The 17,621-nt window shown below is 38.2% G+C and overlaps 1 protein-coding gene across 4 annotated transcripts in view; it reads left to right on the forward strand.

The window, feature by feature from the left end:
- Positions 1-17,621, forward strand: part of HMG20A (high mobility group 20A) — a 99,548-nt gene that overhangs the window by 51,934 nt on the left and 29,993 nt on the right. For all 4 annotated transcript variants that reach the window (XR_004903574.1, XM_028503549.2, XM_036027586.1 and 1 more), the window contains 4 exons: positions 1,072-1,219; positions 3,663-3,875; positions 8,457-8,589; positions 9,552-9,583. Coding sequence is in view for 3 of the 4 variants with exons in the window: in XM_028503549.2 (XP_028359350.1) it covers positions 1,072-1,219; positions 3,663-3,875; positions 8,457-8,589; positions 9,552-9,583 (526 nt within the window). In the remaining variant the exon portion in view is untranslated. The remainder of the gene's footprint in view (positions 1-1,071; positions 1,220-3,662; positions 3,876-8,456; positions 8,590-9,551; positions 9,584-17,621) is intronic.

The raw sequence follows: 17,621 nt of genomic DNA on the forward strand, positions 1-17,621 counted from the left end.
ATCTCTTAGCTTTCTATCCCCTATTCTCTATCCTGCCTGACCTTGTCTCTCAGTCTGTTGCAGTAGTTTTTCTGATAAGGTTCTCTTTCTTCTGTTACATCATGTTCTTTCTGCTTGTAATGACATCATTTACCTGATGAATGCCTATTCATCTTTCAAGACCTCCTCTGTAAAATCTCTATTAACATCCTCTCCACACATATAAAACTTGTCATAGCCTCTTATCATGCCTTTACGGCACATTTTGTAAACCCATATTTCACTAATTATGTACCTATAACCCTATAAAGTATGCACATTCTTCCAGAACAATAACTGTTACTTTTATATATCTTCCTCCACCTCTCTCACTCCTTCCCCCAGAAAACCTCAAACTCATGCCACATGGTGTTGTCTTTTCTTTCATTTCTTTATCCATGTGTGATAGTGTATCTTCTTGTGAGATCTGGTTTGCTGACCATCTAGAACAAATGGTGGGAACAGAAAAGAAATATATCTAATTCATTAACATTTATACATGAACTTACTGAACTTGAAAATACCATTTTTAAACGATCCTGGTTGCCAATAAACATCATAATCCTAGAAAGAATAGTCTGTGGAATGTACCATAAGACATTTCTTACACTCTTCAAGAACTTTCTTATGCTGGGGGAAAACTGCTTCTACAATTCCCATTCCTATTCTCTTTTTCCATTAATAGTATTTTCCCTTTACATTAGAGATACATGAAAGGTAGTATATAAAAATCAGACTTTGTTGCATGATCAGAACTAAATTGTGAAGTCTGTATGCTGAGGGGAGAGAGAATATTTTGGGAAAAAATTTATAGCTGTTTTTAGTAGTCTTCATGGAACTGATATGATTCAGTCAAACACTGAAACCGTTATTTAATGCTCTGTAACTGCTGTGGAGATACTGTTTACATTTACACAGATTGATGTGGGGGAATTAATTCGAGAACTGGCCTAATATGCTTTTGCTAGCAGGCAAATTTGTCTTGAACCTTGATAAATGAGAGTTTGATGCTGTTGATACTGAACTGTTGCACTTCTGCCTGTTATTTTTCAGGCTAACCCACCCAGAGATTCCATATAGTAGTGGAGCCACATCATCCACCAACAATCCAGAATTTTTGGAGGCTCTCTCTCAAGGTCAGTTGCTTCAGAATGAGCCTTCAAACACAGCAGAAGGCAATGAGCAGAGGCATGAAGATGAGGTAAGCTGAAGTACTCCTGTTACTTATCTCTGAACCTTGTACAGAAGCAGGCAGCAAGTGTCCATCATCTGGCTTTCTTACATTCTGCAGAATTTTCTGTTTTATGTTAAATATTTCTTGTTTTACATAGAATCATATTAATGGTTTTAATGACATGAAGACAGGTAGACTCGTTTTACTCCTAAGAAATTTCTACCTGCATCATATTAGAGGTTCAACAAATGCTTGTTGAATGAACAAATGAGTTATTTCATTAAATAAGTATTTAATGAGAAGTCCACACACCTGTGTTCAAGACCACACACATCTCCCCAAGCCTTGCAGCTTGTAGTTGTATGTGCACAAAGAATTCACACCACTTACCAATCATTCCACCTTCCATGGGGGTATCTTTAATTCACACAGAGATTGCATATGGGCCTGCATAGTTATGCCCTTATTGGACTTTCAGTGTTACTCACAAATAACTTATTACATTGTCTGTGTTTTAAGGTACTCTTTTTAGCCATAGAAGAATACTACCATTAATTTTTATCTTTCTTATTTAAAAGAGCTGATTTTTTCATGATGGCATTTTTAAAGGTTATGATGAGTGCTTAAAGCTTCTCAAATAATCTTAAACATTAGCTTTAATGTTACTAGGTTTACAAAAAACAACTGACATCAAATGCACCATTTGCCTGGTGGTGAGTTATTGCACCATTTTTTATGTATTTGGAAGAGTATAGTACTGTATTTAATATTTAGGTGTTTTTGTCCTATTTTGCTTATCTTTTTTTTTTTTAAGCTGTAATTTTTTTAAGATTTTATTTTATTTTTTATTTATTTTTAGAGAGGGAAGGGAGGGAGAAAGAGAGAAACATCAATGTGGGGTTGCTAGGGGTCATGGCCTGCAAGCCAGGCATGTACCCTGACTGGGAATCGAACCTGCGACACTTTGGTTCGCAGCCTGCACTCAATCCACTGAGCTATGCCAGCCAGGTGCTTATCTTTCTCTTCTCTGAAATAAGAATTCTTGTATCCATAAAATATACCAACTGATACATAAAATTATGAAACAAATACATGATGTCCCTTGCATTTCATTAAAAAAGACAAGGAAAGGGGCTGTAATAAAATATTAGTGGTACCTCAGTCCTTTTGTTGTACCTTTTTAGAGGTGATTTAGTCTTTATATATATATATTTTTTTTAATTGATTGATTATAGAGAGAAGGGAAGCAGGGGGGGACATGGAATTGAGAGAGAAATATCGATCGGTTGCTTCTTATGTTCCCCAACCAGGGACTGAACATTCAACCCAGACATTGCCCTGCTTGACTGGAAATGGAACTCACTACCCTTTGGTTTTATGGGATGATGCTCCAGCCAACTGAGCCACATTGGCCAGTGCCATTGGTTGATCCTTTTTTTTTTAAGGTTTTTTATTTATTTATTTTTAGACAGAGGGGAAGGGAGAGAGAGGGAGAGAAATATCAATATGTGGTTGCTTCTTGTGTGCTCCCCCACTGGGGACCTGGCCTGGAATCCAGGCATGTGCCCTGACTGGGAATCGAACCAGCAACCCTTTGGTTCTCAGGCTGGTGCTCAATCCACTGAGCTGCACCAGCCAGGGCCTCATTGGTTGATTCCTGTGTATGCCCTGACCTGAGACAGAACCCTCAACCTTGAATGTATCAGATCTATGCTCTAACCAACTGAGCTACTCAGGCCATGGCCAAGGTGATTTAATCTTTTGATTTTAACATATAATAACATATGAAGGACTCTGACTTTTTAAAATAAACATCTTAAGGAACAAATCATCAAGCCAAAAAACTAGACTTCACTTTGGATATATTATATTTACAGAAATTTTTCTAAGACTTAGGTATTAATTTTAAAGTCTACATGCTAGCTACTATGGGAAATAAACTGGTCTTTGAGTGGTATCAATAGAAACACCCTTCATGAATAATTTTTAATCCCTGTGCTACAACTTGTCTCTTTGTTTGCCCAGTGCATGTTAAATCTTGTTCTGATCTACTGTGACAGTGCCTGCTTTTCTGACACAGCACTGTGTATATGCTGCATTTCTCATTTAGAATATTCCCCTGTTGGGAGTCAGGACTTGTTAAGTGCACAAGAAAGCCAAGCTTCAGTGATCATGACCCCCCTTATTCTAATCTCTTGGGATTAGCATTAGAATATGCCCTAGTGCAACAGTTCGTAGTGTGGTACATGAAAGGGTCTCTAAGTACACCACCTGGAGTCCCCTCTTGAAAACTACATTGCAGTTATTTGTACCTATGACAAGGAGAGCTTTGAATACGCAGGGCCTTAATGGCAAGAAAATACAACTCTTACCCTGTTTGTTAGCATTTATTAGTGTTATTGTGTAATTTAGGGACATTCTATTTGTTATTGTAATTTGGTTTTAGTTTTTATTTTGTCTTGTGTTGTAGCAAAGAAGTAAACGAGGAGGGTGGTCCAAAGGAAGAAAAAGGAAGAAACCTCTTCGAGACAGCAATGCACCCAAATCCCCCCTTACTGGATATGTTCGGTTCATGAATGAGCGTCGAGAACAGCTTCGAGCAAAGAGACCAGAAGTCCCATTTCCAGAAATTACAAGGATGTTAGGCAATGAATGGAGTAAACTGCCTCCTGAGGAAAAACAGGTAATTTTTTTTCTATTCCTGATCCTTCGCTTGGTTTTCATTATATCTCAAAAATAATCTCTGCCAGAAAAGCAAAGAGGATGAACAGTTGATTCTTCAGTTTTGTCACATGCTTAGCAGGGTCCTTCATAGCTCTCTTCTCCAGCATAGTGGTATTCATACTCTTTCAGCGTTAGCTTTAGGATGTGAGCAGGTGGAGCTCTCAACTAAAGCAGCTGCACTGATATTTGATTTATAAGATTTTTGTGGTTATTCAATATTAGGAAGTTTATCAACATAATTTATTCCACCAAGTTCAATGAAAAGTAATGAATTAAATGAGAAAAGATCATTTGATAAAATTCCATTCACATAAGATTTTTCTTTAAAAGATATTACTGCCTTAATAAAATTTTTGGAGTTCCGACATACTTAACCTATTAGGGAAAATAAAGCAAGAATACTTTAATTCTTTCTCTTCTAAAACAGAAACTAAGCCTGTTATCAAACTGAAACAAATCCATTTGTTAGAGAGATTTGAGAGCAATTAAGAACAAGATAGCCATGTTCTGACTGAAATGTCACAAAAACAGAATGATTGTTGTGGGAGTAGCTTCGGGTTAAAAATTACCTGCATTCTCAACATCTAAGAAATACCTTTATTTCTTTTATGTCTTATACTCTATTATACCAAATTGAAAAATACTGTTGGGAATTAACTGAATTCAAAACATTTCTTTTTTTAATAGATTTTATTGATTTTGATATTACAGTTGTCCCATTTCCCCCCTTCACTCCCCTCCACCCTGTACACCCTCTCCCACCCACTTTCCCCCCTTTAGTTCATGTCCATGTATCATACTTATAAGTTCTTTAGCTTCTACGTTTCTCATACTATTCTTACCCTCCCCCTGTCTATTTTCCACCTACAATCTATGCTACTTATTCTCTGTACCTTTTCCCTTCTCTCCTCCTCCCACGCCCCTATTGCTAACCCCCATGTGATCTCCATTTCTGTGGCTCTGTTCCTGTTCTAGTTGTTTGCTTATTTCTTTTGGTTTTGCTTTAGGTGTGGTTGTTAATAATTGTGAGTTTGCTGTCCTTTTACTATATATGTCTTTTTTAATCTTCTTTTCTTAGATAAGTCCCTTTAACATTTCATAAAATAAGGGCTTGGTGATGATGAACTCCTTTAACTTGACCTTATCTGAAAAGCACTTTATCTGCCCTTCCATTCTAAATGAGAGCTTTGCTGGATAGAGCAATCTGGGATATAGGTCCTTGTCTTTCATGACTTGGAATATTTCTTTCCAGCCCCTTCTTGCCTGCAAGGTCCCTTTTGAGAAATCAGCTGAAAGTCTGATGGGAACTCCTTTGTAGGTTACTGTCCCCTTATCTCTTGCTGCTTCTAGGATTCTCTCCTTCATTTTTACCTTGGCTAATGTAATTATGATGTGCCTTGGTGTGTTTCTTCTTGGATCCAACTTCTTTGGGGCTCTCTGAGCTTCCTGGATTTCCTGGAAGTCTATTTCCTTTGCCAGAATGGGGAATTTCTCCTTTACTATTTGTTCAAATACATGCTCAATCTGTTGCTTTTCCTCTCCCCGTTCTGGTACCCCTTTAATCCGGATGTTGGAACGTTTAAAGATGTCCTGGAGGTTGCTAAGCTTCTCCTCGTTTTTTTGAATTCTTATTTCTTCACTCTTTCCTGCTTGGTTGTTTTTTTCTTCCTTCTGGTCCACTCTATTCTTTTGAGTCCCAGTTTCCTTCCCTTCACTAGTGGCTCTCCTCCATTTATCTTCCTTCATCTCTTTTATGGTAACCTGCATTTTTTCATGTAATTTGAGCCCAAAATCAACCAATTCCATGAGCTTCCTGATCAGCAGTGTTTTGAACTGTGCATCTGATAGATTGGCTATCTTTTGGTCGCTCAAAAGGATGAGTCCTGTGGGATTGAGCTGTTCTTATGTTGTAGACATGTCTCTCTCTCTCTCTCTCTCCTTTTTTTTTTTTTTTGGTCTGGTCACTCTTTGTTACAGTAAGGGGCGGAGCCTTAGGTGTTCACGGGGGCTGGGCACCCCAGTTGCTAGATTGTGATGTTGTACTTGGGGGCGGAGGCGGGAGGAAACGATGGCGGTAGCTCCGCTCTCCTGGGGCCTCAGTAACCCCCCTGGGATCCTGGGTTGTGCGCTCTGCCCTGGGCCACAATGCCACCTCACTGGGTCCGCCAGCCGCTGCTTGCGTACTCAGGGTCCACCACTGCGCTGCAATCTTGCATGTCCTGGAAGGCTTACGCGCTCGGTTGCCTTATGCACCCAGTTCTCCCCGATCTCCTCGCGCTGCGACCCACGCCCGCTCCTCTTCTCCGCCCCTCCTACCGGTCTGGATAAATGGGTCTACTTCAACTTCTTGGCTGTCCAACTTCCATTCAGATAAATTCTCTGTCAGTTCTGGGTGTTATTCTGTCTCTAAATTGTTGTTGTTCCAACCTTGGTTGTGCATGGAGGCACGGTGCATCCACCTATGCCTCCATCTTGGCCAGAAGTCCAAAACATTTCAAAGAGATCAGATTAAATTGCAATTTGAAGCTCTGTGTAGCAAGCAAATAGGAAGCAGTGTGTATCACCCATTGTTTTGGGTCTAATGTATAAAGTATAATGGGATTATGAGTTGTACATATCGGGTTACTCTTTCGATTATTATTTCAAAATTAATGCATGGTCATTGTTTAAAATGTTTTCAGACAGTACAGAATGTATAAAGAAAAAAGCAAAACCTTCGCTTTTTTATGTATAAAGAAAAAACCTACCTTCGCTTTTTTACATAGGTAGGACAAGGGTGTGTGTGCTTGTTTTTATTTTTTTTAACACTCTATTTGACAATAATTTCAAGTATGCAGAAAGTTACAAACATAGAATAGCACAAAGAACATCCAAATACCCTTTATCTGTATTCACCTATTGTTAACACATTTTATCCTATTTCTGTGTTCGCGTATGTGCTCATATTCTCCAGCACAAACGCACTCACTCTTTCTCTGTTTCGCCCTCTCTCTCTCTCACACACACACACACACACACACACACATACACACTATATTTTCCAGAATCTTCTGAGGGGAAGTTACATATACCCCCCAATATTTCAGGGCGTATTTCCTAAAAATGGACATATTCTCTTACACAGCCATAGTATAATTATCAACTTTGTAATTTTATATTAACATAATAGTTTTGTCTAACCTACCATCTATATTCCAGTTTTATTAATTGATATAACATCATTCCCCTATAAAAAATTTCCCTTCCAGTTCAGATTCCAGTCTAAGGTCAGGTTTTGTATTTAGTAGTCAAATCTCTAGATTCCTTTAACCTGGAATATTTTCACAAACTTCTTTGTCTTTTATGACGTTAATATTATTTAAAACTACAATCACTCCCTGTTTCTCTTCCCTCTTCTTACTTTTAGCAGAACATTTGTCATTTTTCTGTCAGATGTTTCCTCATGATAAGATTAAAGTTATGCATTCTTGGTGAGAATACTGCATAGGTGGTGTGTCCTTTGTAGGGGACCATAGTGTCCTCCTGGGTAATTAATTTTGCTCACTCAATAAAGGTTTTCTCCCTTATAATTATTAAGTAGCCTGTGAAGAAAACATGCAAATCGCGGAATCAAAATGCCCCCCACATTTAGCATTTATTGATAAATTTTGCCTAATCTAATCTTTATCATGATGGTTGCAAAAATGATGACTTCTCAATCCTAGTATTTCCTCCAAACCTACCAGTTGGCCCTCGCCATTCTAATCTAAGCAAGATCCCTCCTCCTGTCCCAGATTATATATTTATTTGATTGTTATTTATTGTTGGTGTAGACATTTTAATTTTTTCCCAGTGGTTAATAATTTATTACTGTATTTAAGTATTTGCACTTAAATTGTCCCAGATTTAGCCAGTTGGGTGTCCCTTGCATTTGGCTCTTGTGTGGGACAGGGTTTTTTACATACTTCCTGACTCTATTTTATGTTCATTTAGAAGCAGTATTTTTATGTTTTATTTCTTAAACCTAATTGATGAATGAAAAGAACAAGGCATTAAGCAAAATTATGCTGTCAGATCAATGAACTTGGTTTAAATAATGAGTGGCACAAAGTATATAGATGCAAGCTCTTATATTAAATTCATTTTAGGTCCATAGGATGAAGTCATTCTTTTTTTTCTTTTTTCTTTTTTTTTTCTTTTTGGAGGTCACTGTTTTTAATGTTCTTTCTGTCTTCTGACTTCTTAAAAGGCCAACTAATGTATGAGATCATTCCCTCAGAATGGGTTAGGAATTAGAGAAAAAAAATAGTATTTCATCTTCTCTCCTGGGAAGAATAAATGTGTCTGTATGGTGTTCTTGAGGACTCTAGTAGCCATATGGAGTTTTGTATATAGGGTTAGAGAAATAACTATAATTATCTTGTGAATTTTTTATGAGATCTATTCCCCATATACTTTTCTTTCCGTGTTCCAATTGTCCTTTGTGTTCTTTAAATAGCTCATTGATATTTTACCTAAATAAAATCTGTTCCTTGAAAATTACTCCACGTTTCTTTTCTAGCGCTATCTTGATGAAGCAGACAGAGATAAGGAGCGTTACATGAAGGAACTGGAGCAGTATCAGAAGACTGAGGCCTACAAGGTCTTCAATAGGAAAACCCAAGACCGTCAGAAAGGCAAATCTCAAAGACAAGGTATCAGAACCAGAACCAAATGTATTTGTAGTTTGTTGTATGTGATGAGTGTCACAAAACCTACTATTAGAGTGATAAATATAAAAGATACGTTCCTGTCATTTCTCTGTTATACTACATTCATTTATAAGCATCATCTTGGAATTTTATTAAAATCATATTGCTCTCATTTATAAATTCCAGTTGGTTTCCATATCCAGTATCAACAATTTGGCTTCTCCTCCAAGACCCCTTTTAGGTGACTGTGCTTTTTTCTGATTTCCAGTGTAGGCATTTCCCTGCCTCTAAGCAAGTCTTTACTAAACTACATAACTGCCTTACTTTGATGCCTCTAATCTCTTCATGTGCCATCTCTCAGCCTCAAATAACCATCCTTTTCATTCGTACATTCATGAATGTATGCATTCAAAAAATAGGTATTGAGAACCTCCTATTACATATCAGGCTCTCACCTAGCCTTTAAGAAAGCAATATTGAACAAAACAGGCAAAATCCTGGTCTTCATGGATCTTTTATTAGTCATTAAAATTGTTCCTTCCACCCTTACAAGAATTGCTTTAAGTTCTCCTTCTTCAGGAAGCACTACAAAGACACCTTACCCACAAGTAATCAGTCTTTCCTTCATTACTGCCATCTCCTCACATGTGAGCCTCTTGCTTGCTAACCTATAATATTGTGCAAACAGCCTTTGGCATATGTTTCATGTTCACCTTCTCACTGTTTTCTCCTGAATAGTAATCTGCTCTTTTTCTTGTGTCTAAATGTGACCTGTAAATACAGGGTTCCCTTTAAGTTTTGTTGACTAACTGATTAATAAAGCCATAAGAGAAAATAACATATGTTGTGATAGCCTACATATATACCAGCAGTTTTTGTAGTTTGGCACAGTTGTTAGCTTGGGTTTAGTTATCATTCTGTTTTATTTTTCAGCTTAATGTTCTCTTATTCTTCCATATTTTTAGATGCAGCCAGACAGGCCACTCATGATCATGAGGTAATTAGCTTTCTTTCTACATATCATACATATATTCATAAAATGTTACTTGAAATGCTTTTGTACATTTTTTAATGAATGGCAGAGTATTTCCTATCTCATAATTCAGATTGGGTGAGTTGCTTTAGCTCAAGGATTCATAGCATATGACAGATACTTAGGTCATGAGTGTGCCCTTGAACTACTGCCCCTAACTCCGGTCTTTTTTTGTGCTCCAAGAATTTTATTGGCTTTAAATGCTGAAGTTGGCTGGGACTTGGGTGAGATATAGAAATGAGGAGCAGCCGAAAGCTAAAAGTGGACCATATTTATCATCACCAAATACCTTACTCTGACTCTCAAAAACAGGTTGTTGTGTAGGGAATTTAGCAGTTGATTAAAGTGAACTATTCAGCTGCAGTGTCAACAAAGCACAAGTGATGATAGGTGTTCCTGTGCCTCCTTTTCTCACTGGCAACTATTTGTTTACTCGGCCTTTTCCCCTCCGTTTGGTTCAACCTCATCAATAGGAATTATCCTTATGTTCCTGTGTGTACATTATATGATACAGGCCTGTGTGTGTTGGCTCTGCTGCACAGAGAGCTTGAAATATATTTGTAGGCTATGGTTAATATAGTCATGCACCACTTAACGGGGATACATTCATAGGCTGATGTCATTAGGTGATTTTGTCATTGTGTGAACATTATAGAATGTACTACACAAACCTGGAGAGTACGGCCTACTGTTGTATGTATATCACCTAGGCTGTATGTATACCACCATTGTATGTTTAGTCCATCATTCACTGAAACAGTGTTATATGGCGTGTGACTGTATATGGTTGTAAGAAAATAAAATTTGTAATTCCATCTCTTAAAATGTTCAGTAACTCCTCATTGCTTACCAAATCACATTCAATCCAGGTGCCTCAGTCCTTCTCTGTCTCATACCTATGTTCGTATTACTTTTTTCTTGGAAATACTTTCTTTGCCTTGATCATTTTTTCTCTGTCCACCCCCTCATTATCTCATTCTGCCTCTCAAAATTGTAGTTAATCAAGTTTCACTTCCTCTGTCAAGCTTGTCCTGTTTCTTCCAGTTTCCTTTAATCCTCACAGCTCTCTGTATTTCTTTTATGCATGTAGCTGAACTGACCTGGTGTTGAAGTTATTTAAGTGCTTCTATTACTCATATTCTTGGATTGTAACCTCTTTGAAGGCAAGCATAGTCTAGTTTCCATCTTGGACCCAACCCCTATCACCTAGCATGATGCTCTTGCATGGAGGAGGCCTTCTATAAGTACTTACTTATTTTTAAACAAAACTCACTTGTTGAAATAACAGTGGAAATTTATACAAAAAGAATTTTCTGATGTATTCTTTTACATATATTTGACTTTTTAATAAATCAAAAAATCACTTCTGGGGGCTATAGTTTTCACACCTAATTTGGTATTGGTGACCTTCAGAACACTGAGAAAACATTTAGATTCACAATTCAAATAGATTTCTTATAAGTAAACTTTATCATGAATTTTAAACTGAGAAGCATAGTAAAGATTAGCATTTTGGTCTTCATATAAATCCAATGTAAACGTAGTTATATATGACATCTCTGTGTTCTAACTAGACTGAAATATTATGAATTTTTTGCTTGAGAAACTGTATGTATGCTCTTTTTTAATTTTTAAATTATAATTAACATATATTAGTTTCAGGTGTATAACCCCATGATTACACATTCACATAACTTATAAAGTGATTTTCCCAATAATACTCATCTGACACTATCTATAGTTAACAATACTATTGACTATATTTCCTTTGCCAATATATTTTTCCATTTGGCAACCGTCAAAATGTTCCCTGTATCTATGAGTCTATTTCTGTTCTACTTCTTTATTTTGTTTTTTATATTCCACATGTAAGCAAAATCATCTGGCATTTGTCTTTTTCTAACTTACTTCACTCAGCATAATACCCTCTAGGTGCATACATGTTGTTGCAGATGGCAAGGTTTCATTCTTTTTTTTACAGCTGAATCATAGTCTATTGTATATATGTACCACTTCTTTTTTATCTGTTCATCTACTGATGAACTCGCTGACTACTACCATATCTTGCCCATTGTAAATAGTGCTGCAGTGAAGATATGGATGTATATGTCCTTTCAGTTTAGTGTTTTGGGTTTCTTCAGATAAATACCCAGAGGTGGAGTACTGGGTCTACATCTCCTGTTATAAACTTTGGTTTAAAGTCTGTTTTGTCTGGTATGAGTATTATTACCCCAGCTTTTTTGTTTGCTTGTTTCTCTTTTCATGAAATATCTTTTTCTATCCCTTTATTTTCCCTTTTATATAGTCATGTGTGTCTTTTGATCTGAAGTGAATAGCATATTTAAGGGTCTTGTTATATTATCCATTCTATCACCATATGTCTTTTTTTTAAATATCTAATCTTTATTATATTTTTTTCCATTACCATTTAGTCTGCTTAGACCCCTCTCCCATCAGCAGTCACCACACTGTTGTCCATGTCCATGAGTCTTTTTTCCTTTTTGCTCAACCCTCCACCCCATAACCTCCCCTCCCCCTACTAGCTGTCATCTTTTCTCCATCTGTGAACCTGCCTCTGTTTTGCTTGTTAGTTCAGTTTGTTCATTACTTCCCACATATGAGTGAAGTCATATGGTATTTGTCTTTTTCTAACACCATGTGTCTTTTGATTGAAACATTTAATACATTTGCATTTAAAGTAATTGTTGATAAATATGTATTTATTACCATTTTATTATAATTTTGATCCTTTTTTTTCTTTTTCTTCTTAAAGAGACACTTTAACGTTTCTTGCAATGCTGGTTTGATGGTGATGAACTCCTTCAGCTTTTTCTTGTCTGAGAAGCTGTATCTGTCCTTTGATTCTAAATGATAACTCTGCTAGGTAGAGTAATCTTGCTTGTAGGTCCTTGTTTTTCATCACTTTGGATATTTCTTGCCAGTCCCTTCTGTCTTGCAGAGTTTCTGTTGAGAAATAGCAGACAGTCTTATATGAACTCCTTTGTTGGTAACTAACTAACTGCTTTTCTCTTTTAAGATTCTCTCTTTATCTTTAACCTTTTCCATTTTAATTATGATGTGTCTTGGTGTGGGCCTCTTTGGGTTCATCTTGTTTGGGTCTCTGCAGTTTTGGAAACTGCATGTCTATTTCCTTTGCCAGGCTTGGGAAGTTTTTCATCATTGTTTCTTGAAACAGGTTTTTAATTTCTTTCTCTTTTCTTCTTCTAGTATCCTCATGATGTAAATGTTGGTACCCTTGAAGTTGTCCCAGAGGCTCATTACACTATCCTCATTTTTAATTTTTTTTTTCTGTTCTGCGTGGGTGTTTTCTGCTTCCTTATCTTCCAAATCACTGATTTCATTCTGTGCTTCATCTACTGTATTGTTGATTCCTTCTATGTATTCTTTGTTTCAGTTAGTATATTCTACATTTCTGACTGTTTTTTTATGTCTGGTTTTCATGTCCTTTTTTTATGTTGTTGAAGTCCTCACTAAGCTCCTTGAGCATCTTTCTAACCATTATTTAGAAATCTATAACTGGTAGTTTGCTCACTTCCATTTCATTTTGTTGTTCTGGAGTTTTCTTCTGTTTTTTCATTTGGAACCTATTTCTTTGTCTCCTCATTTTGGCCACCTCCCTGTGTTTGTTTCTATGTATGTTAGGCAGAGCTGCTATATCTCAATTTTGCTCAAGAGGCTTTTAGTAGATGTCTATAGGGCTCAGTGGCATAGCCCTTCGCAGTAATCTGAGCTGTGCACTCATCATGTGCCCTGTCTTGTGGGCTCTGCATACCCTCCTGTTGTAGTTGAACCAATAAGGTTATTGCTATTGACACATCACTGGGAGGGATTGACTGCCAGCCCAGTGGGCTACAAGGTCCAGCTGCAAGGACAGTGGAGCTGGTACTGTGTGGGGGCCAACCCCATAAAGCAGGACCTGCTTCAGTGGGGCTTTGGTACCTGCCAAGTTCGGCCCTTTAGTATGCTGCTCATGGAGGTAATTGGGTTGTAATCGGCATAGTCTGAAGCTGCCCACTGGGTGCACTGACCAGGGTCAGCCACTGCCTGTTTCCTGCCCAGAGTCACCCCAACATGAGCTACAGAGCAATATGCAAATGGTTGCTACTAGTTCTGGGCTTAATGTTGCCTGACAGAGGCCAAGCTGCAAACCAGGGCTGGCTGCCACTAGTGCCAGGCTTGAATCCACTTAGCAACAGGTACAGGATACACAGAGGCCAGATGCTGCTTGTTTGAGTGATTTTAGGAAAGTCCCAAGCATTAACCAAGAGAGGCCATTTGTATGGAAAAGTCACTGGAAATGGCTTGGATAGGCCCACACTTTGGATAGGGTGGGGTCTCAGGGATTCATCAGGGGAGAGCAAACAGTATTAGCTAGGTTGATGGAGACTCCTATATGACACCTGCTTACTGTCTCTGGGGACAGGGCTCAGCAAAGGAACAATGTCCTCTGCCAACACTTTTGTCTTAGAGCTGTCTCTTCAGCACTTGTCCTGAAGCCAGACAATTCGGTTTCTGCCCATATGTCCCTGGGGCTTTTTGAGCTGCTGCCCCAATACAGGAGGTCACGAGGAGGGAATCTGAGTAAATTGGCATGTGGTCTCTTTAAAACGGATGTCTGGGATTCTGGGAGCCCTCCATCTCACTCAGCCACAATCACCACTGGTTTTCACAGCCAGAACTTACAGGGACTTTTCTTTCCAGCACTGGAAACATGGAGTGGGGAGCCTGGTGTGAGGCTGGGACCCCTTGTTCCTCAGAGAAGACCTCCACAGCAGAGGAATTCCTCCAGTTTTTAACCACCGTATGTGGGTGTGGGGCCTGCCCCTTCCATATCTCTGCTCCTCCTATCAGTCTAGATATGGCTTCTTCTTTATATCTTTAGTTATAGGAATTCTGTTCAGAACCACTTAGATTTCAAGTGATTCTGAATTATGGTTGTTCTGCAGTTTAGTTGGAATTAATGCTGTGGTTGTGGGGGGTTCTGAGTACCATGTTTACCTACATCGCCACATTGACTGGAAGCCCCTGTATGCTTTTTATTTTAAATTATAATTGTGTTGTGTTGCAAACTTCCCATATTGCCAGAAACTTGTGTAATTATGTCCTTCTCTCTTTTTGTGTGTGTGCCTACCATTGTAGTGCCATTTTAATACTTTTTTCCCTTACTAAGCTATTCTTTGTAGCTCCTTTATTCCTAATGGTTAAAAAGAGAATTTGGACAATAATCTAAAGCACTAAATCTACACTTTCTTGTCAATCTCCTGTTCCTTTCATCACTATGGATTTTGCCAGCCAAACCACATGTGGCATTTTTGTCCTCACTAAAATTAATTGTTGCAGTCAGTGAAGATTTGGTTGATTTAGTCAGTTGTAGAAGCTGCTGCTGATGATTTAAGAAATGAAGATTTTTATTAAAGTATATTTATTCAGTATGATATAAATTTCTATGATTTATGAAAAGGAATAAGTGTCTATATGATTTTCCTGTTTCAGTATTACACATATGTTAACCCAAACAAAGAAAAAAAGAACAGAGTAGGTGGAGGGCCAGAGTAGTTTTTCACATGTCTATATGGTAGACTTTATAAATCTGTTTTATGCCCACATCAGGATAAAGTTCTCTTAGTAAGGTTATTGACCCATTTAATGTCCCTTACTTTATGTTTTCCTTTTTTCATTGAATATCTTCACTAAACTAGGTAACTTCAAAACAGTGGCAATAAAAATACTGGTTTGATAGTTATAAACATAGTTACTGTTGCTGATGGCGCCAATTCAGCACCAACAGGAATCCCCAATTTGGGGTGAGAGGGAGAAGGAAACTTTATTTAGTGCAAACAGCTCAATTGTGATACAGCACAGCTCTGAGAACAACACAGCTGTGAGGCAGCCCTGGGGCCAGGCCCCTCTCCTGGCCAGATAGCTCTGCTCTGTTTTTTGATGGTCTGCTTTGTGCTGTGCTTTGGTCTGCTCTGTTGTCTGCCAGTTGACTTTAGCCTGGACTGGTCTGTGAGATGTCTTCAGTGTTTAGCTCAGCTAGTGAGATGTAGTTTCAGTCTTCGGTGGAAAGGAAAAGTGCACTCTCAGCCAGAGGGTAGCTGTCTTGTATAGACACAAGTCTGCATTCCTGGTCCCTGATTGGTTTGTCCTCATGCAGATGAAGACTCCAAATCCTTACAGTTTGATTGGTCCACAAAACACTTTCCTTATTGGTCAGCTGTGCAGCTCCAGTTGGATGAGGAAAGCTTCAGTCCTATTGTTTGACATCGGATTTCACAACTCCTTTTTAAGGGCTGGCTCAGATGGCAGAAACAGTGCAGGCAGGCACTTCAGTGCAGGCCTCTCCCTGAAGTGCAGTTCGTGTGAGAGTCCCCTGTGTAGAAATGGCTGATAGGCTCTGTTTTCTAAAATTTTAGCCATGTTAACCACCAGGAGCCCTTCTTGGGTGTCTTTTTCCTCAGGGGTTACATTACACACTGATTCCTTACATAATAACATCTTAGTATAATAGGAGTTCAAAAAAATAAGAAAGTACTATGAATGAAAAGCAGGCACAGACGGCCCCATGGAAAAAGGAACTGAATCAGAAGTTAAAGGTGACCCAGGTTTTATGGGGGCACTGCCAAGTGGGTAAAATAGACTGAGCTGAGTTAATAAGCAAGTTAATAAAACAGCAAGTACCTTATAAAGTACCTAAAACATAATAATACATGTTCATTTTCCTTTACTTTTTTTATTAGGAGTAAAATGACAAATGTAATAGAATAGTCTTTGAACTCACTTCAAAAATGTTAAAACCTCAAATCCTCTCAGCTGACCCCTTCGTTTTTTTGGTGAGGAACATCGCTTGCCTCAAACAGGAAAGAACTTCCCCAGAATCATGCTGGATTAGAGGCAGGAAGGAAGCCCAGGCCTGTATATCCCAATCTAGCATTCTTGGCAGCACATGCCATGCTATATAGAATTAACTAAACAGTGTTGAAAGTTAAAATGGACTTTCCTGGTTGTCTGAGATGTCAGCAAAATTTGTTGCTGGTTAAGACAGAAATTATTTGGTTTGTGTATAGTAAGAAACCTATTGTATTTCTAAATGGAACTTGGATTCCTAAGACACTGTTAACAAGGCAGGTATTGAAGAGAGCTAAAGAAATGCTGACCTGAAAGCCATTCAAGCTGTTCTGCATAACAGCCTGGCACACGATATTAAGCACATTCCTTTAAGCCAAGGGCATTTGAGAGAAGCATATCACAGACTATGAAATTCTGACCCTGAACCTAGGTCACAGCAAAATAAATGCAGTTCAGGAGGGCCTTTGTTCGCTTACCACCCACACAGTATATAGAATTAAAAATCAAAGGAAAGAACATTATTGCTCCTCTTGAATCAAAAGCCAGGAGTCAGTGTAGTGTTACTCTCAGTAAAGTGTCTACATCTTATATGAGGACTGAGATAGAAACAATAATTTTGTTTCCCCTTTGATTTATGAGAAATGACAAAATGACACTCAACCTGAGCAAATTAGACCCTTTCAGTGAAGAGGTAATGAAATCCTTATGACTTTAATCCCTTGAGTGGTCCTTGGAGCGGCTTAAGTGTATCTCAGCCCCTGGGAGGACCCTCTTCATGTTGAATAATGTATGCAGTAATGGAAAAGTGTTGATGGCTTTTATTACCACTCTTCTATTAAGTAGAATTTCTGTTGCTGTTCAGAGACTGAACAGTTTCATTTAATTGCTTTGGTGTTTCTTATTTTGCACTCTAAGAATCTGTGCCAAGGGGCAATGTGTTAATGCACCTACATGGTGCTGCCTTCTGCCCTTTTGTGGTTAACATGGTTTGGATCTTTCTGGCAAAAAGAGAAGAGAGTTAGCTGTCTGAGGAGACTTATGGCCTTTAAGAGCACTCAGTACCATGGCAAATATTTAGACTTAGGAGTAGGTAATTGATGTCATATAAGCTTGTGCAGTTGAGTACGAGAAT

This window comes from Phyllostomus discolor, chromosome 1 (assembly GCF_004126475.2).
Source record: "Phyllostomus discolor isolate MPI-MPIP mPhyDis1 chromosome 1, mPhyDis1.pri.v3, whole genome shotgun sequence".
Lineage (NCBI taxonomy): Eukaryota > Metazoa > Chordata > Mammalia > Chiroptera > Phyllostomidae > Phyllostomus > Phyllostomus discolor.